The 21,581-nt window shown below is 40.2% G+C and overlaps 1 protein-coding gene across 3 annotated transcripts in view; it reads left to right on the forward strand.

Moving 5' to 3' along the window:
* Window positions 1–20,166, forward strand: part of abca3b (ATP binding cassette subfamily A member 3b) — a 47,941-nt gene extending 27,775 nt beyond the window's left edge. The window contains exons 19-38 of one of the 3 annotated variants that reach the window (XM_089019238.1): window positions 5–311; window positions 1,202–1,475; window positions 1,881–2,085; window positions 2,179–2,398; window positions 2,745–2,903; window positions 3,591–3,763; window positions 3,960–4,094; window positions 5,076–5,270; window positions 6,599–6,786; window positions 7,762–7,932; window positions 8,183–8,379; window positions 8,474–8,547; window positions 13,859–14,021; window positions 14,681–14,830; window positions 15,887–16,047; window positions 16,215–16,394; window positions 16,938–17,079; window positions 18,066–18,250; window positions 18,976–19,117; window positions 19,218–20,166. In XM_089019238.1, coding sequence (XP_088875364.1) covers window positions 5–311; window positions 1,202–1,475; window positions 1,881–2,085; window positions 2,179–2,398; window positions 2,745–2,903; window positions 3,591–3,763; window positions 3,960–4,094; window positions 5,076–5,270; window positions 6,599–6,786; window positions 7,762–7,932; window positions 8,183–8,379; window positions 8,474–8,547; window positions 13,859–14,021; window positions 14,681–14,830; window positions 15,887–16,047; window positions 16,215–16,394; window positions 16,938–17,079; window positions 18,066–18,250; window positions 18,976–19,117; window positions 19,218–19,405 — 3,609 coding nt within the window. In that variant the 3' untranslated portion in view covers window positions 19,406–20,166. Of the gene's footprint in view, window positions 1–4; window positions 312–1,201; window positions 1,476–1,880; window positions 2,086–2,178; window positions 2,399–2,744; window positions 2,904–3,590; window positions 3,764–3,959; window positions 4,095–5,075; window positions 5,271–6,598; window positions 6,787–7,761; window positions 7,933–8,182; window positions 8,380–8,473; window positions 8,548–9,656; window positions 10,665–13,241; window positions 13,613–13,858; window positions 14,022–14,680; window positions 14,831–15,886; window positions 16,048–16,214; window positions 16,395–16,937; window positions 17,080–18,065; window positions 18,251–18,975; window positions 19,118–19,217 lie in introns of those variants that run through there. The other 2 variants (XM_089019236.1, XM_089019237.1) reach the window with 2 other exon arrangements.
* The last annotated feature ends 1,415 nt before the right edge of the window (window positions 20,167–21,581 follow it).

Genomic DNA, 21,581 nt, shown 5'->3' on the forward strand with positions numbered 1-21,581 from the left:
TCAGGCGAGACTTTACCTGCAGCAATTTTACGCCATGTTCCTGAAGAGGGCATTATACAGCTGGAGAAACTGGAAAGTGATGGTGGCCCAGTTTCTCATCCCCTTAGTGTTCATCGTGGTGGCGTTAATGGTAGCGCGCACCCTTCCCAACCACAAGAACGCTCCTCAATTGGGACTGGAGCTGCGTCGTTACGGCCCCACTAGGGTTCCCGTCGCTCTGCGGATGGGGGCGGGGGCCTTGGCCGCCGACCTGGCCACCGTTTACAGCTCGCAGCTTCTCGGACAGGACGGCCAGCTCGTCAACGTCACTGGTAAGTGTTGTGAAAATGGCATCACGGTTTCTTACCAAAAATGAGGACAGACACTCCCCTACTTAGAAACATTCGAATTACGACCAACTGTATATACGCACATTTTTGTAGTAACATATGTAGTATTCTCTCCAGTATGTGTTATATGTTACTAAATATTTATTTTTCAGTACAATCCAATACAAGTTACTTATATAAGCCTTAAACATCTAGCAATCTATTAGCTATCTAGTAGCTATATATGAGCTAGCAAACTAGCTAGCTATCTATTTGAGTTACTTCGGGGTTGATGGCGCATTTGGCTGCCGCTGCTCACCCACAGAAAAACTTTCTCCTATGACTGTAAAGTGACCTTGAGAGTTTTGAAAGGCACTTAGAAATCAAATTTATTATTATTATTATTATTATTATAGCTGTCTAGCTGGCCGGCTGTTAGCTGGCTATCTGGCTATCTATTAGCTATTTATTAGCTAGCTGGCTAGCTATTAGCTGTCTAGCTAGCTAGCTTTCTATCTATTTGAGTTACTTTTGGGTTGAGTGAACGCTGGCACATGTGGCTGCCGCTGCTCACCCACAGAATTTTTTTTTCCTGTGACTGTAAAGTGACCTTGAGAATTTTGAAAGGCGCTTAGAAATCAAATGTATTATTATTATTATTATTATTATTATTATTATTATTATTATTATTATAAGCCTTAAACATACATTCCTTACAAAATACAGCACTGAAGCAACTTACGAACAAATTCAACTTACGAACAACCGCTCAGAACGTATCACGTTCGTAAGTTGGGCAGTGTCTGGATGAGGTATAAAATTAATATATATATATTTTTTTTCACTATTGCATGTCATGCTAACAATTTCTGCATCCCTTCCTCTCCACTCAGACTTCACCCATTACATCCTGACCCAGGCAGAGGAAGAAGGCGGCAGTTTTAACGAACGCTGCGTGGTGGGCGCCGCTTTCCGTGGCAGCAGCAAGCATTTTGCCGAGGCGACGGCGTACTTCAACAACGAAGGCTACCACACGCCCGCCACGGCTCTCATGATGGTGGACAATGCTCTGTTCAGACTCCTCGCCGGGCCCAACGCTTCTATCCACGCGGGGAACTACCCGATGCCTCGCAACCTGTCTGAAGTTGCCCAGGGACAACTCACTGTGTATGCAAATTGGATTGGATTTTAGTCTCACAGTGGAAAAATTTACATTTTACAGCAGCAAAGTGATGAAAGTAAGAGGAAAGGAAAGGAAGAAATAAAAAAACATAACTCTTTCTGTTCCATCTTGAAGTCAAAACAACAAAAAATAAATAATGTGAAAAAAACACAAAAGACAAAGTCATTCAATTTTCCATTGAACAAAGTGGAACTGTGAAAATGCTGCCCATTACAAGCGCAAAAAAGCACAACCGCCCCACAGCTGTCCATTTCTATTAATTAATCGATAATATTAACAATTGATCATAAATTCTGGTCTTAATATTTTGTCTAATAAGACAAAACTGAAATGAGCGTGAATGATCAATTTCCTTCCTCCGCGCTAACAGTGGCTCTTTCGTTGTGAAGGGGGAAGACGGGCTTCATCATCGCCATCAACCTCATGTACGGGATGGCGTCTCTGTCCAGCACTTTTGCACTGCTTTTCGTCACCGAATCGGCCATTAAGTCCAAGCACGTGCAGAAGGTCAGCGGCGTCTACCTGTCCAACTTCTGGTTCTCGGCGCTACTCTGGGACCTGGTCAACTTCCTGTTGCCGTGTCTCCTCATGTTGGTCAGTGTTAAGAAATCCCCCACATATTGACGAATACTTCCAAACATGTTTTGACTTAGCCCTTTTGTTACATCACCGTAATTTCTCCGGCAGATCGTATTCCAGGCCTTCAGCGTGGACGCCTTTGTATTGGACAACCACCTGGTGGACGTCCTGCTGATGCTGCTGCTGTACGGCTGGGCCGTGGTGCCGCTCATGTACCTCCTTAGCTTCCTCTTCGCCTCCGCCGCCATCGCTTACACCCGCCTGACCATCTTTAACATGATCTCCGGCACCGCCACCTTCCTGGCCGTCACTATCATGAGCATCCCGGGTGAGCCAGAGGACAGTTTGGGGAAGATCCAAGCCCTTTTTATCAAATTTTACATGAAGAAACGAAAATTAGCTTTGCACATGATTGCTTTAAAATCATGCTGACTGTCAGATATGTATTATTATTATTATTATTATTATTATTATTACAGTAAAGTCTCGATATATCGATAGTCCCGGTTATATCGATACTATTTCTATTCACGCAAGGAGAAAATTACATGCGCGCAGGGTCAGATATATCGATAGTCCCGGTTATATCGATATTTTTCGGACTCCCGAGAATATCGATATAACGAGACTTTACTGTATTATTATTTGTAGAATATAATTTCCTTTTTCTCCAGAGTTGGACCTGCAGGACTTGTCCCGCTTACTGGATAAAGTGTTCCTGATCTTCCCAAACTATTGTCTGGGAATGTCTTTCTCTCAGTTCTACCAGAACTATGAATTAATTTCATTTTGCACAACCAGCCCAGTCACTCAAGCCATCTGCAAGTACTTAAGTAAGTTTTTTTTTTTTTTACTTTACAGTACATTTTCTGAACCTACACTTGCAGTTTTTGGTGATGGAAATGTGTAATACAGTCAAACCTCGGTTTTCGACCATAATCTGTTCCAGAAATCTTTTCTAAAACCGACTTGGTCGAAAACCGAAACATTTCCCATTATAATGAATGTAAACAATGTCTGCTTTTTTCTTAATTCATTCACTGCCAGACGATGTGCAAAAATGTGTCCACTCCAGTGCCAGGGTTTTTGTCATTGTCACTCAAATGGCAGGACCCACAGAATATTATGTTTCAGGACTACATATACAGTCAATACAGCGTTACAAACCTTAGACTCTCTTCTTTTATCAGAAAAAAATGACTTAATTCTTAAGTTATATGGATCTGTACTTATATGAGCTTGAAATGAGGGCGGCTGTCCATAATACAATACAATACATACATACGTATTAGTTGATATCGCGCTTTAACAACAGCTGTAGCTATAACAAAGCTCTAACATGGACAAAAGGCCAATACTGCCCCGTCATGGAAGGGAAAAACGTTGACAGAGGTCTGACCAGTGCTTTGTCGGCACCCTTTTCGGCTTAGTGCCTTTTGAACCTTGCCCAGCTGCATACCCCCAAATTACGCTTCATTTTAACTTCATTCACTGATGGTTAAACATACTCCATCCGTCAGATATAAAGTATCAACCCAACTACTTCTCCATGTCCGAGCCTGGCGTGGGACGCTTTCTGGTGGCCTTCTCGATTCAAGGCATCGTCTTCATCGTTCTGCTGTTCGTCATTGAGCTGCAGTGTGTCCGCACGCTCCGTCGATTCCTCTCCTCCCTGTGCAGGAGGCGAAAGCAGGTAGTCATCACTTTTCTATAAGTTGATGGACTTCTTATTGGAGTATAGAAAACCACTCGGCAGCCTCAAATGGCAAAAATGTACAAGGAGTTGATGCCCTACTGAAGATTTGAGACATGTCTTCATTCATAGTAACATGCCTGTGGACATTTTATGAATTGGTGAAGGTTCGCTCTTCCCCTCTTTTGTATGTCAGTTCTCCATTATAGGAGACGCAGCACTGCTTCCAGAGGACAGAGATGTTGCAGATGAGAGGAAGCGGGTGCTTGATTGCCACCCAATGGTGGAATCCATGGTCGGGAGCCCCCTTATTCTGCATGAGCTCAGCAAGGTTTGCAACCCTATTTTTCAGGCCCTGTATGAATTGGAAAATAAGAGATTTAATGGACAGTGATACTTGTGGCTTACGAACTTAATTGGTTCCCAGAGAGTGTGTAAGGCGAAAAGTGTGTATCCCAAAAATTAATTTCCCATAGGAAACCATTAAAATGAGAATAATCCGTTCCCAGGTCGCCCTAAAACATAATTTTATACTTTCTAATTTTCTAAGCCTTAAAACTACACAAAATATACCTTATTTTATGTATAATAAATGTAATTAATTAATTAAAGAAATAAACTCTATTGTATAATAAAGTGGTTTTATTTACCTTTGTGATGGTCGTTGATGGCTTGATGGAATGGAGTGGCCGCTTTCATCAGCATTAAACACTTGACGAGGAATGTAACCTTCTTTTTTCACCATCTTGAGGAATGATCTCTTGTAGGTGCTTTCTCTGTGATAATTGTAGTTCCTCATCAATTGTGTTCTCTTTAGCTGGGTTGATAGCTTTTTGCATCACAGATGGCTTGTGCGGGTTGTTTGTGGAGCCTGATTGATGGGATATTTTCACCTTGCAGTCCAGACTCTGCCTTTGAACTATCAAAGTTGAAACTCTCACTGTCGTTTGCCTGTCTCTTTAATGTTTAAACCACTCCCCCTAACTGCTGTGTTCTTGACCAATCACGTGGCTTTAACCGAAGACTTGGGGTGGGGAATAGATGACAAAAAAAGTCAGAAGCCATGTTCTTTTTGGAGAACGGGCTCGTTCGCGAATGACACATCACTCATTGAGGCAGCTCCGTGTACGAAAAAAGTTTGTATGCCAAGGTAAAGTTCGTATGCCAAGGTAAATTTTTTCATAAATGTAATGTTCATAAACCGAGGTATCACTGTACATGTGGAGAGTTTTTTTTTCCCCAGAGTCACAAACCCCTATTTCCAATTCTTTTGGACGGGACTGTTAAGGTATTTTTCTGTTTTCCTCTTCAGGTTTACAGCAGCGGACAGCCTCTTCTTGCTGTAGACCGCCTGTCTTTGGCTGTGGGTAAAGGAGAGTGTTTTGGCTTGCTGGGCTTCAACGGTGCTGGAAAGACCACCACTTTCAAGATGTTGACCGGTGATGAGAGCGTGACCTCTGGGGATGCCTACATTGATGGATATAGCATCCTGAGAGACATAAAGAAGGTACATGGTAAAATTCTGTTGTGAACCGGTGCAGATTTGTGCTTTGGCATTTGCACATTCCAGTGGTGTGCCGTGGATTTCATCGCTGGGCCTTCAGTAGTGCTACGTTTCAATCAATCCAGACTGAAAAAAGTGTGGTGTGATTTATTACGAGTCCTCTAGAGGGTACCATTAGCAAGGAAATAAGTGACTGACCTTTCTTAATGACATCTTGAAAATGACTTTCACAGTAAACCTTCAACCAAATCCATTTCTTCTCCTCCTTCAGCCATTGTGGGTTGACAATGCTGCGATTAAGCCAACACAATATATTTGCTTATGCAGATCCCGACTGATACAGTGTGCTAGCTCTGGCCAGTATCCCTTTGTCACTAGCGGCTAGTAATAATAGCAGTTTTGACCAAGAAAGCATTGGTGTCATTTTGGGTTGCCAACTCGAAATCTGATTGGTTAGCGCAACAGTTTGATCGACACAGTTGATGATCCAGGGTCACAACTGTTTCTGAAGCCGCCCAAGTAGATTTCTGACCCTGTTAACTAATGATGGCTGAAATGTGATTGGTTAAATGCTTCAATATGAAAACACACATCTGGAAGCGCAACAGAGGAAAAGTAATGAAAGGAAGCTGAAAGACAATTTGGAATTATTTAATCATAATTCATGGACAAAATAGAATTAACATCAGTCAGTGATTCCGATATTTTTAGGTCAGCAGAGAAGGCTTTGCAGGCTTTGACGGTCTGCCATGGGCACATTCACCTGTTCGAATTTTTTTGGGAGGAGTTTCCTGCAAACACTGTTAAATTTTATTCCACTAAACCTCACCCCCCATATTCTTTGCTAGCTTGAGCATCAGCAAACTAACTGGGCAGATTGCTAGATATATTTTAACACACTCAAAATTTGAACTCGCTCAAAATGTTTTACTTTGTGAGGAAGATCCCTTCACTTTATGATAATGATTGACAGGCTGTTTATCTGTTACAAACAAACAGAGCAAAAATGTGTATTAACTAATTAGCCACTTTGAAGAATAATGATCTTATTTACGGCTAGACTATGTGCAAAAAATGTATCCACTCCAGTGCCAGGGTTTTTGTCATATTCACTCAAATTCCAGGACTACTCAAACATTCAATGTAGCATAAGAAATCTTAGATTCTCTTCTTTCATCAGAAAAAAAAGACTTAATTCCTAACTTATATGGGTCTGGAGTTATCTGAGCTTGAAATGGGGGCGGCTGTGTAAAAGGAAAAAGCTACCACCTTGTAGGAGGGAATAACATTGTCAGAGGTCTGACCAGCGCTTCATCGCCTCCATTTCACAGGTGCAACAGCGCATTGGATATTGTCCTCAGTTTGACGCCGTGTTGGATCATATGACGGGCAGAGAAACCTTGTGCATGTATGCCAGGCTCCGAGGAATACCCGAGAAATATGTGTCGGGCTGCGTGGAGAACGTGCTGAGGTCTCTGCTGTTAGAGCCACATGCGGATAAACTGGTCCGCAGCTACAGGTGACTGCTTATAATTTGGAAAAATCCTCAATTAGTGCGCGTGGTTATACAGTGATACCTTGGCTTACGAACTTAATTGGTTCCCAGACAGAGAGTGTAAGGCGAAGTGTGTATCCCAAAAATTTATTTCCCTTAGGAAACCGTTAAAATGAGAATAATCTGTTCCCAGGTCCCCATCAAACATAATTTTTTAAGCCTTAAAACTACACAAAATATACCTTATTTTATGTATAATAAATGTGCTATGGTATTATAATTAAAGAAATAAACTGTACTGTATAATAGTCGTTTTATTTACCTTTGTGATGGTCGTTGATGGCTTGTTGGAAGGGAGTGGCCAGTTTCCTTACCATTAAACAGTTGATGAGGAACGTAACCTTCTTTCACCATTTTAAGGAATAATCCCTTGTAGGTGCTTTCTCTGTGATAATTTTATCTAGTTCCTCATCAATTGCGTTCTGTTTTGATAGCTTTTTGCATCAAGTGTTTGATGGCTTGTGCGGGTTGTTTGTGGAGCCTGATTGATGGGATATTTTAACCTTGCAGTCTACAGTCTACCTTTGAACTATCCCACTGTTGTCTGCCTGTCTTTCTAATGTTTAAACCACCTCCCCTCACTGCTGCGTTTTTGACCAATTACGTACTAAAAAGATAAATCAATAATCGATAAGAGGCTCCGTCTGCGCACATTCCTGGGCACGCCAACCTTGGAAGTACATAACCGAGGTCAAAAGTTTCCCACATGTCAATGAGTGACTACTTTTCCAAGTTTACAAACACATCTCTAGGAATATTATGCATGATTGGCTATGTGTCTTTTCGTCCTGACGACAATAATGTGAAAATGATATTATTTATGACAAAATTAATTAACCGCAAAGCGCGATTCAGTCACGTTTAAATCTTAAATCCACTTTCACAGATGCAAGAAGAACAAATGGCTAATATCTCACTTGTGAACATTTTGCCACTCAGCGGCGGCAACAAGCGGAAGCTGAGCGCCGGCATGGCTCTCATCGGTGGCCCTCCAGTCATCTTCCTCGATGAACCCTCTACCGGGATGGATCCTGTGGCCAGGAGGCTTCTGTGGGACGCTGTAACACGCACGCGGGAATCCGGCAAGGCCATCATCATCACTTCGCATAGGTAAGCGTGCCGCTGAAGGTGAAAACTTTTTGTGTTGAAGAGTCACACTGGATACTTTTTGCGTCAAGGGTGATTTTATCCCAAGTCACAAAAAAGGGAGTTGCTGGATCTTAAGAATCAGAATCAGTAACAAAATGCAGCAGTAAGAAAACACTTCACATCATAGTCAACACAAAGCAAAATAATAAACAAAACTAAGGGAAGGACTCAAAATAATTCACAAACATGGCCGTCATGCTTCCTCCCTTAGTATGGAGGAATGCGAGGCACTCTGCACCAGACTAGCCGTGATGGTCAACGGGCAGTTCAAGTGCCTCGGGAGTCCGCAGCACCTAAAGAGCAAATTCGGCAGCGGCTACACGCTGCTGGCTAAAGTCCACGTCGAAGCCGAATTGGAGGATAGTGACCTGAAACCTTTTAAAGACTTCATCGAAAACACCTTCCCAGGTCTGACATTAAAGAACACAAATGGATTTGTCTCCATCTTAATTTCATATGTAATGGCTTCAAAGATTTGACTTTGGTATATGTTCTCTTACAGGAAGTCAAATGAAGGATGAACACCAAGGCATGGTCCACTATCATTTGACGGACAGGACGCTAACCTGGGCACAGGTATTGTAAACAGTGAAATGTGCACTTGGCGAAATGGGTGACCTCCAGTAGACACATGACCCTTGCGTCTACTGTATTTCTTTTGCCGAGCATGTGAATGTCTTTGCATGTACTTTTAAAAAATATATCGGATTGACATATTAAATAAAATTGAAAGAAGTTAACAATTGCAATTGCACAGTTGCAATTCAATGGGAGAGATGCATGAACTTTTCCGCAGTGACAAAGAAAATGTGCCTGTGGGTGTGTTTATTATTATTATTATTATTATTATTATTATTATTATTATTATTATTATTAGTAGTAGTAGTAGTAGTAGTAGTAGTAATATTATTATTGTTATCATTATTAGTAGTAATAATAATAATACATTTAATTTCTAAGCGCCTTTCAAAACTCTCAAGGACACTTTATGGTCACGGGATAATATTTTTTTTTTTTTGTGCGGGTGAGCAGCGGCAGCCACTCGCGCCAGAGTTTACTCTACCCGGAAGTAACACAGCAACAAAGTTATGAAAGGAAGAGGAAAGGAAAGAAAGAAGTAGAACAACAAAACACAGGAGCTATTATCATTATTAGTGGTAGGAGTATATTATTATTAGTATTAGTATTAGTATTAGTATTAGTATTAGTATTAGTATTAGTATTAGTATTAGTATTATTCTAACAATATTATTATTAGTAGTAATAGTACTAGTAGTATTAATTATTATTATTATTATTTGGTTTTTTTATTATTATTACTGTTATTAATCAGACTGTAGCTCCACTATTTGTGTTTGATGACAACACAATATCGATTTTGTTAGCCCCTCCTTTGTGCCTAGCATTACGTTAGCATTAAGCTAGCCTGGAGTTTTGCAAGTTAGGGATTGGTTGACGACACAAACGGCATAATTTTCAGAAATTGTGATTTGTATTCATTTATTTATGTATTTATTCATTCATCTATTTTTTATTTCTGTGTATTTATTATTATGTATTTATTTGTGTGTTTATTTTTGTGTATTTATTTATGTGCGGATTTACTTATTTCTTCATTTATTTATTTATATATGTATGTTTTTACTTATTTATTAAAACACACACCATCTGTGTTCCTTGCAAAGGTGTTTGGCACCTTGGAGACAGCCAAAGAGAAATACCGGATTGAGGACTACTGCGTGAGCCAAATCTCACTGGAGCAGGTCTTCCTCAGCTTCGCTCAGTTCCAACACTGCAATGAAGGCAGGAGGAAGTAAGACCCCACATGGCCGTTCGACAACCGTCCGACAACCATCCGACATCCATCCGACATCCATCCGTCCCACTCTGCGTGCGTACGTTTGCGTTTATCTGAGTGAGTGACCAGTCTTGTTGGACTCATTGCGTCACACTGCTGTTGCGTAACAGACTTGGAGTGTGTTGGCTATTCACCCTTTTTATGATCTTTTTTAAGTTCCGAGGCAATCATGAATTGCTGCTGAGTTGCGTCCAATGTTGTGTGTATATGTGCGCGTGATATGTAAAACCTGATTTTAGGCTAATGTTTCAAAGTACTTGAAGAAAAAGAACCACTGTTTTTTTGTATTAATGATTGTCGCACACCTCAAAGCCTTATTCTAATCTGAGAATTATTATCGGGGCGGGTTGTTTTTGGTTTGTTTTTTATTGCCTCTCTTTCAAGTCAAACTCAGCTTTATTGACAAATATGCTAATATGCATGACATACAGCACAGATGAAATTACTGTCCTCTCGGACCCAGCATGCGAGGCACTTATAATGACTTTAACAAACATAATAAACATGAAAACGCCAATTTGCCGGGAGAGGGGAGCCGCTGCGTGTTCACGCGCCGCCATCTTGGGAAAAACAAAAATAACAAAGTCTCTCAATATTGCTAGATGCAAGATTATACGGGGGTTCACACGGCACTCATTTGCATCAGTGGCGCACCGATGTAATGTGTTGCGATATATCTGACACCGGTCTAAATTTTGTGAAGCGTTCACAAGTATAATTTTGCTTACTAAAGAGAAACGTGTTCACCCCGGTGCATCCCCACTTAACAATAATAATAATAATAATAATAATAATAATACATTTCATTTATAAGCGCCTTTCAAAATTCTCAAGGTCACTTTACAGTCACAGAATAAGTTTTTCTGTGGGTGAGCAGCGGCAGCCACATGTGCCAGCGTTCACTAAAAATGGAATAAATCAAATACAGTAGATAGAAAGTTAGCTAGCTAGCTAATAGATAGCAGATAGATAGCAAATAGATAGCTAGGTATCCAGCTTTATAGCTATTAGCATTAGTTTTTCTTGCAGGGGGGACACATTTTTGCACATTGTTTGGCAGCAAATGAGTTAAAGTAACGTGTTAATTGTACGAAAAAATAAATCAGAGGACAAAGCATTTAGAGTTGATTGGGTGTGAGAATGTAGGGGAAAAAAATGAAGACTGTTTTATTTTGAATGTCCGGTCTAGGTACAGTGGAAAAACCGGCGTCCATTTTGCAGGTCACACTCTAGATTTCTCAATGCGTGCTCCTTTAACACGTGACGGCTGTGACACCAAAAATAAAAAAAAACTAGAGAGCAAGAAAAAAAAAAAGTTTGTGTGCGTGGGAGGATTACATCATATATACTGTATTATATACTGTAACGTATATAGCACCAATGTCTTAAAGGACAACCGACACCACCCGACAAGTTGTGTCCATAATTTGTAAAATCACTTCAAATGACTTCTACTGAGCGTATTTTACAAAGATTCCACTGCCTATAGCGATATTTTACATTTTAAGACTCGCGCTGAATATTCAGGAAGTCTTGTTTTCGAGTTGATGACGATGCTTGACGTCACGTCACGTCAGGAACGCCCCTGACCGAGAAAGCGACACACAATGCATTTTGGGTACTTTGTTTGGTCTGAAAACATCATGTTGATGGCGAAATTAGAAGGAAAACACATAAATAACATGATGGTGAATTGTTGTGTGTTGCACCAAGAGTACTGTTTGATTCTAGTTGACACAAATTCCCAGCAAACAAATCAGCCCATTTCCAACGGAGCTTGGGCGCCATCTTGTGCATTTTCTGGGCGCTACATTGCAGTCCAGACGCTTCAAAATGACACGGAAGGACTTCTTTAATCGATTGCAAACATTTATGCTTTCCTCTTCAGAACTATTTGAATCATATTCATAACTGGATGAGTAACAAGAAAGCATCTTCTCCGAATCTGAAGCCATTGTTTTGATTCTACAGCAAGGCAAAGACGTCCTGGTGTGATGTCACGGACAAGGGGCGGGACCTTCTGAAACTCGCCATTTTCTGGGTCGTTTTGAAGTTGTTTTGGGATACTTTAAGTCATTTTTATTGGTGTTTTGCATTTGACTAAAAATATCAGCCTGCGTGTTTTGGGTATTTTAGATGCTACAAAACCTTTTTCTGATGTCAGTTAGGAAACAAAAAAATGGTGTCGGTTGTCCTTTAAAGGCTACAATATAGAAAGTTTATTACTAGTTGATGTGCTTCAGGCCAAGCCACAAATGGCTTGTGTTTCATTCCAAGCTGCTTTTTCCACTTCAAATGCCTTTACGCTAACAGGGAATGATCGATCCATGGTTTGTTCCTTTTATAATCCGCATCCGGAGACTATTCCGAAAAAGCCTTCTTTTCTCTTTGAAATAAAAGTATGTATTCCTTATACATAGGAATTATTCACAGCAGTGATCTCTCTGTGTTTAGAGCTAATACAATACAATTTCTGGTGTATTGAGAGGCATAGACGCTTTTGCAGGGCTTTCCTAATATCTGATATTCCACAAACATTAGTTACCAAGTGAAGCCTCCCACCCACCACCCCGCTCCCACATGTTTTATTTTTCTTAAATTGTATTTTGCACACGGCGTAGCTTCTGCGCCCGACTCGAATCAAACATGCATGCTAATTGGGCGCAGAAAAAGGAAAGTTGGAGTTCGCACTGCTGGTGGTAAAATATTCTGTTTGATATTTAATAAGGGAAATGTGACATTGATGTAACTGTATGGAGCTCATTCTGTTGACTGTACATGTATGTACCGTCATCTCTTTTTTTTGCATTAAATAATGCTCTATCCAAATGTGAACAAATGTGCCGATTTTTCTTTTCTATTTATCTAGCTAGCTAGAAACCTAGCTGTCTAGCTAGCTACCTATCAAGCTAGCAAGCTATCTAGCTCGCAAGCTATCTATCTGTCTCTCTATCTCTGTCTCTCTCCGTCTGTCTATCTGTATAAGTTGTTGTTATCTTGTAGACTAGATATCTATCTATCTATCTATCTATCTATCTATCTATCTATCTATCTATCTATCTATCTATCTATCTATCTATCTATCTATCTATCTATCTATCTATCTATCTATCTATCTATCTATCTATCTATATCTGTCTATCTCTCTCTATCTATCTATCTATCTAACTATCTATCTATCTATCTATCTATCTATCTATCTCTCTCTCTCTCTCTCTCTATCTATCTATCTATCTATCTATCTATCTATCTATCTATCTATCTATCTATCTATCTATCTATCTATCTATCTATCTATCTATCTATCTATCTACCTATCTACCTAAATTGGTGTTATCTTGCAGTCATATGATGAATACGTCACATCATTCCATTCAATGCAAATGTCTAATATCTTTGTACGTGTCCAGGTCAGTTCTCCCACTTCTAAATGTTAACGACCGTGCAAAGGCTATCCTTCCGAGCCAAAGTGGGCATGGCTTGGTTTTGTGAGGGAGTGCTTCAAATAAAGACAGTAAGACAGCCCTCTGGGTGTCGCAGTCATCAAAGTCCACTCCTGAAGGCAGCATGTCGATTTTGGCAGAGGCTTCTGCTCACCTGCTTATGTCCAGCGCCACGCCGGTGCTGGCCTGCATCGCTGCGCTTTTCTTCCTAGTTTTTGTCTCCGGACACTTAAAGTCATCGCAGGATGCTAGAAGGGAACCTCCAGGACCGAGACCTTTGCCACTTGTTGGCAATCTGCTGCAACTGGATATCCGTTGGCTTGACAAAAGCCTATCAGAGGTAAATGTGCAACTACAGTAAAGTCTCGTTATATCGATATCGGATATATCGATAGTCCCGGTTATATCGATACTATTTCTATGCACGCACGGAGAAAATTACATGCAAACAGGGTGGGATATATCGATAGTCCCGGTTATATCGATATTTTTTCAAACTCCCTTGAATATCGATATAACGAGACTTTACTGTAACTCCTTCCTTTCCTCAGTCATCTCCCGAAGGCCTTTTCTCTTCTTTTTGTAGCTGGCAAAACGTTACGGTTCAGTGTTCACCGTCTACATGGGCAACCGAAAAACGGTGGTGCTGGCTGGATATAAAGCGGTCAAAGAGGCTCTGGTCGGCAATGCAGTGGAGTTTGGAGAGCGCTATATCCAACCCATGGCTTACGATAACAGTCGGGGTCACGGTAAGACAAGTCCTTTCACTGTGCTTTTCTGAATTTATTGATTGATTTTTTTATTGATATTTCTAAATGTGCCATATTTTCACAACCATATATGTGTATATACAGTATCTATAAATATATATATATACTGCATGTGTGTATAAATATATATATATACTGCATGTGTGTGTATATATATATATGCATATATATATATATATATATATATATATATATATATATATATGTGTGTGTGTGTGTGTGTGTGTGTGTGTGTGTGTGTGTGTGTGTGTGTGTGTGTGTGTGTGTGTGTGTGTGTGTGTATTATACATATACTGTATACGTATATAGTTCTGATCTTCCGTATCTGAAATGAAATGAAAATCTGGGCAAGTTCGCCATGATTGTCAGAGTCACTCTTGTTGATGTGCGACTCCACAGAAGTAATGCTAGCTTTTTTTGACACCTCGAATGATGCAAGTAGACCCATTTGGTCACTATCCATATCCAACTTGTGACCTACCTCGCCCGGCGTTGCCTTTGGAGTCTTTCTAAATCATTCGCTATCTTCACATTCTGAGTGGCTTACTCAGCCACTCAGCTTTTTTAATTTGTCTCAACAAACACTTGAGCGAGAAACTTATTTTCACTTGTATTTAAAAAATATATATCTTTCTCAGGCATTATTTTTGCCAATGGAGATTCGTGGAAAGAACTAAGACGTTTTGCCCTCACTACTCTGCGAGACTTTGGCATGGGCAAAAGACTGACGCAGGAAAAAGTCTTAGAGGAGTGCAGCCATCTCCTTCCAATATTTGAGAGTTATAAAGGTGAATGGTCCAATTGCGTCCTGGTAATTTAATGATGTACTTTGTTGTTTTTCTTGCTTTATATCGAGATGTATTCTCAAACTGGATAATGTCAATGTTTTATATCAGCAGATTACAAGCGATTTGATAGGGTATATAAAATACAATACACGTGCTAATGCAATTGAACTTTCCACTTTGGTGGTTCGACAAAAAATCCGCAACACCAAAGCATGACAAGTCAGCAAAACAAGGTAGACTTCATCTCATTTAATCGTACACAAGACAAAAAACTGAGAACTTTTTGAAACCAAATGTTTTAAATATCAACCTGTATCTAACTTATCATTTTTTAAAGTCAAATATGAAAATTATAAAAAATACAAAAGGTATTTGGAGGTGTGGATACATGTTCCTCCAGTACACATGAAACTGAATGTGGTGTGCTCCAAAGGTCAATTTTAGCCCCACTACTTTTTACATCTCTATATTTGATCATGTGGAATTATGCAGGAATATGTTTAAGTCAATGGTTTTAAAATGAGAGCAACTACATTTATTTGGAGGTGTGGATTCATGTTTCAAAGAACACATGGAATTGAATGCGGTGTGCTCCAAGGGTCAATTTTAGGCCCACTACTTTTTCCGTCTCTATATTTGATAATGTGCAATTGTGCAGGCATATTTTTAAGTCAATGGTTTTGAAACAAGAGCAACTACATTTATTTGGAGCGGTGGATACATGTTCCTCCAGTTTACATGAAATTTATTGTGGAGTGCACCAAGGGTCAATTTTAGGCCCACTACTTTTTACATCAATATATTTAATCATGTGCAATTGTGCAGGCATATTTTAAGTCAATTGTTTTGAAATAAGAACAACTACATTTATTTGGAGGTGTGGATTCATGTTCCTCCAATACACATGAAACTGAATGTGGTGTGCTCCAAGGGTCATTTTTAGGCCCACTACTTTTTTCATCGATATATTTAATCATGTGCAATTATGCAGCCATATTTTTACGTCAATGATTTTGAAATGAGAGCAACTTGGAAGTCAACTAATATTTCTTTCAGGACAACCATTCAATACGACTTCTCCGTTGAGTTGGGCAACATCCAACATCATCTGCTCCATCGTGTATGGGAATCGATTCGAATACAGTGATCCTCGCTTCACAGCCATGGTGAAACGAAACAATGAGTCCGTTCGCATTTTTGGTTCATTACCTATACGGGTGAGCTCTATGTTTGCATTTTTTTCCTTCTCTGTCAAGTCTTGTGAGGGCTCTGAAATCTTCACAACAAAAATGGCTGCAATTTAAAAAAAAAAAAATCATTGACACGTGCAATTTACAAATTCTCTTGGGTATCTCTGATGTAATAATTTCCTTTTTTTTCACAGCTCTACAACATGTTCCCACGTTTGTTCTATTGGGTCAAACCCCGGAAATTACTTCTCAGCAACCGTGACAAGCAAGCGAAGGACATCCAAGAGCTTCTGCGTCAACGGAAGGACAAGCTCAACCCTGAATTGTGCACGGGGCTTGTCGACTGCTTTTTTGTCCGCAAGCAAAAAGAAGAGGTGTGGCTTTATGACTGTCAGAGATTTTCGGTCTGCCACTGTGAACAAAGGCTCGAACACAGGAAGGTTGTCTTTTACTGCCGGCAGGGGACGTCGCCATTCATGACCAACGCCCAACTTCTGCAGCCCTCTGCCAAGCTATTTATTAAGAGTTTATGCAAATTTAAGTGACTCATTAGTAAAACATAGTATTTTTGATTTGAATAACATGGTCCTGTATGTCCCAAGCACTAACAACTCTAAAACAACAGAACATTAAAATTTATATTGGTTGTCCTTTCCATGCACTGATAGATTTGTAACCTGGCTAATGAGCTCTTCCTGTGAAGGAGTTGCCCAAGTCGTAAATTAGTCCAATGCCAGATCTCCTACATGAAGATGACAGTTTAACAGGCTGTGTCAGTTCATCTCAGATTGACCCCAGATTTTCTGTGCTTCCATTGTGGGCCTTCTAAGCATGAAACCTTTATATGCTAACTTATTTTCTGTCTATTCTCTATCAATGACTGGGTTGCGTTCGACACGTTTTCCCACTTCTTTTAGGAAGAGGGTGTTGAGGCGAGCCATTTCACTGAGGAAAACATGAGTTTCGTCGTGGGCAATCTGTTTGCTGCCGGTACCGACACCACCTCCACCACACTCCAATGGGGCTTGCTGATCATGGCCAAATATCCAGAAATACAAGGTAGGGCACACGGGCAGAGGTGTCAAAAACCTCACAGTCAAAAACCTGATATTGCAGGGGTTTTTGAAAAACTAAAAATTGTTCTATGGCAACACAAAATTCCTACCTATTTCAAACCGGTAAAACCCTTCAGACAAAATGAGTGCATCCAAAAGATAGAACAGATGACGGCTGCGGAAACCTTTTCCTCGATGGACCACTCCTGTACGACTGAGAGCCGACACTTAGCGGCTCGCAGTCAATCGGCTCTTTGTTCCAATTTGCGCTTGCACGGCTTTTCAATTACAGTATTTGTGAAATGGAACAATCGACCATTTTTATTGTCAATAGGATGGTCTTTCTTTCTATTTTCCATTGCAAATGGGAAAATGATTATAGCATCATCAAATAGTTCTGAAGAGGAAAGCATAAATGTTTGCAATCGATTAAAGAAGTCCTTCCGTATCAATTCGAACCGTCTGGACTCCAATGTAGCGCCCAGAAAATGCACAAGATGGTGTACAAGTGCCATTGGAAATGGGCTGATTTGTCCACTGGGAATTTGTGTAAACTTACACCTTCTTTATGCGTGTTACCGCAATTGGCTGCGATACACAACGATTCACCATCGCGTTATTTATGTAATTGTCCTTCTAATTTTGCGATCAACTCTGTGTTTTCAGACGAAAAAAAGTACCCAAAATGCATTGTGTGTCGCATTCTCGGTCACGGGCGTTGCCTCCGTGACGTCACTTAGGGCATCGTCATCAACTTGAAAACAAGACTTCCTGAATATTCAGCGTGAGTCTTAAAACGTGAAATATAGCTATATGCGGTGGAATCTTTGTACAATGCGCTCAGTAGAAGTCATTTGAAGTGATTTTACAAATTATGGGCGCAACTTGTCCGGAGGTGTCGGTTGTCCTTGAAATGTAAATATTTTGTGTTGATGAGTTGTGTGTGTAAATTCTTGGTGGGTTTCGTTCATTATTATTATTTTTTTTCAGAGCGCGTCCACAACGAGCTGAAAAAAGTGATCGGAAAGAACCCGATTGACGTCGATGACCGCAAGAAACTTCCGTACACCAACGCCGTTATCCACGAGATTCAGAGATTTAGCAACATCGTCCCCATGGCTATTTTGCACCGAACCACAAAGGATATCACCTTCCAGGGCTACTTCATCAAAAAGGTCACTTCCTGTTGTGTGAGGTGTCAAACTTGTTTTTATGGTGGGGCCACATGGTCACATATAAATATTAGTATGAGCCCCAAAAAATCGGTCTTGAATATTTCACCCAAAATTGGGTGATAAATATAAACATCTACAGTTTTAATCCTAGCACATGATAAAAAAATGCCATAGACAGGCAGACATAGAATTCATAATACCTTTTTTGTCTTGTCAAAGAGTATATGGGGAAAGTTGTTAAAATTGCACAACTGTCCATAGATTTATGTTACTGGTATGTTTATTATTTTGCTTTATGTTGACTATTATGTAAAGCACTTTGTTACAGCTGCAGCTGTTGTGAAAGCGCTATATAAATTAGGAGATACAGTGAGACCTCAACTTACGAACTTAATTGGTTCCCAGACAAATTTATTTTTTTTCTGCTGAAAGAAGAGAGTTTGCGGTTTCTTGAGGTGAATTGAATACTTATATAGTCCTAAAACTCAATATTCTGTGCTTCCTGCAATTTGATTGAAAATGACAAAAACCCTAGCACTTGGAGTGGACATATTTTTGCACATCGTCTGGCAGTGAATGAGTCAAGGTTAAATCTGTCAATCAGAAAATCCTGCAGATGGGTTTTCTGTTTCAGCCATTAATATTCTTTCATTTAAAAAAAATAATAATAAAAGTGTGTCCTTTGGATCCACCGTGTACTCATTTGGTCTTTCCCTCACAAACAGGGCACCGTTGTGGTTCCTTTGCTGACTTCCGTCCTCTATGATGAGAGTGAATGGGAGACGCCGAACACCTTTAACCCTTCACACTTCCTGGATAAGGAGGGTAACTTTGTCATGAGGGATGCTTTTTTGCCCTTCTCTGCAGGTATACATCCAGTACTGTAAATACTGTACATGCACCAATATATAAGCCTACCAGTCCCATAAAATAAATTTCAATAAATTGTGGTCCAATAATATTGCAGGTCGCAGGGTTTGTCTGGGTGAGGGTCTCGCCCGGATGGAACTCTTCCTTTTCTTCACGTCTCTCATTCAACGCTTCCAGTTCACTCCTCCTCCGGGAATTTCCAAGGAAGAGCTGGATTTGCATCCCATGGTGGGCTTCACCAACGTTCCCAACCCTCACCAGCTGTGCGCCGTCAGACGCGAGTGATGCTCTAGTGCAGTTCAGGGTGGTCCTTAAAAATTCAAATTACTGACCTGAATCCTTGTCTTTGTAATTGCTCACCAGAATGAGAAATTTTGTATCTCACATTTTATGGGTTGTTTACTGAATACTCTGTGGCATTTGTTGTTCAATTGTGCACATTGCATTTGAAATACAGACACGCCCCTACTTACGAACATTCGAGTTACGAACAATGGTACATACAAACATTTTTGTAGTTGTCACAGTTTGCATGGTGGTAATGGTGGTGGATCCCGAAAAAGCAGGCAGGAGGGAGCAGCAGTGTGTACTTGACAAATTGTATTAAATGAAGTCAGCAGGAACAAAATCCGACAGGGTGAAGCAAACACATACAATGACCCGACAACGAATGGTCGTGCCGGGAGTCCTTTTAACTGCCACTGATTGGAACGACCAACACCTATGCAGGTGCAGGTGGGGCCAACAGCGGCACCTATTGGTCGCTAACCAGATCGTGACAGTAGTAACATGTAGTATTCTCTCCACTTGTACATGTACATATCTTTAGAGAGCATATATTTTATGATTTTTTTTTTTCTTTAGTACAAAGCAGGTTACTGATACAAGCTTTAAACATACTTATATAAACCTTAAACATACATTCCATACAAAATATAGCACTGAAGCAACTTATGAACGAATTCACTTTACGAACGACCTTTCGGAACGTATCTCGTTTGTGATTTTGGGAGCGTCCGTCTGTATCAAATAAAATACAAACATCATTTTGTGTTTTTTGTTGTTGTTTTGATTCCAATGAAGTTGGGATGTTGTGTGAAGTTCAATATTTGTTTTTATCAAACAATGTCAAGATATTTCTGGTTCAAACAGATAACCTGTATTTTTTTTTTTGGGGGGGGGGGGGGGATAATGACTAAATAATTTTACGGCTCTGACACATTCTTCACAAAAAAAGCTGGGACAGTTAGCAAAAAAGGAGTCGGAATGCTCATCAAACACCCGCTTGGAAGAACATAGGTGAACAGAGTGACCCGGATCAGCTGGGTGTCATTCACAAATAAAAGAAAATCGGCCAAGGTCCACCTCTTATTGACAAACAGTCCTATGGTTTTAAAGACCATTCGACGACCACTCAATCGACATCGTTTCTTGGACATGAAGAAAGAATCATGTCTTCTCGCCCTCCCGGAAGGTTCAGCGAACGTTGCTTAAAAGAATAGGTTATGTAACATAGTGGTAGACTGCCATAAAAGTTAATGATTATTTGTGTAAACAAGGTTTATGGGGTTGAACATGATTTGCAAATAACTTCATTTTTATGCACGTGTTTTTTTTTTTTTTTTTTTGTAACACAATGAGCCAATTTGATTTGTGGGTTTGGAGGTATGACCTTTGTATCCTTGTTGCCAAACTCCAGCGGGTTGCTCGAACATACCCGGTTGATTTTGATCTGTCATTTCTTCCTTAACTTAAAAAAAAAAACTGATTCTGTTTGCCTGAATTGTCAAAAAGATGTTTGAAGAACTGCTGCAGGCTCCTGTTTGGATCTCTTTGTCGGGGATTTTTGCAACATTGCTGGCTATCCGTCTTCTCTTCACCAGCTTGAGCTTCCGAAGCCAGCAGAAGTTGGTCCCTCCTGGGCCCAGACCGCTCCCCCTACTCGGTAACCTGCTTCAGTTGGATCTCAAGAGACAAGATGAGTCTCTTTTCAATGTGAGAAAGTCTTCAGCAAGAACTACTTCATTCAAATTTTTATTCTGAATTACCGTACTTTTTTATAAAGGGCTACTTTTTGCTATGCTGAATTAAATAACAACAGTGTTCAACAGCTGCCTCAATGAGTGACGTGTCGTTCGCGAACGAGCCCGTTCTTCCAACAACAAAATGGCAGCCGACTGTTTTTGTCCTCTATTCCCCGCCCCCAGTCTTCGGTTAAAGCCACGTGATTGGTCAAGAACGCAGCAGTGCCGCCCACTCCATTCCATCAAGCCATCAACGACCATCACAAAGGTAAATAAAACGACTTTATTATACAGTACAGTTTATTCCTTTAATTATAATACAATATAACATTTATTATACATAAAATAAGGTATATTTTGTGGAGTTTTAAGGCTTAGAAAATTAAAAAGTAGAAAATTATGTTTTATGGGGACCTGGGAACGGATCATTCTCATTT

The sequence above is a fragment of the Hippocampus bargibanti genome, linkage group LG17 (genome assembly GCF_051943395.1).
Source record: "Hippocampus bargibanti isolate YZ-2025 linkage group LG17, ASM5194339v1, whole genome shotgun sequence".
Taxonomy (NCBI): domain Eukaryota; kingdom Metazoa; phylum Chordata; class Actinopteri; order Syngnathiformes; family Syngnathidae; genus Hippocampus; species Hippocampus bargibanti.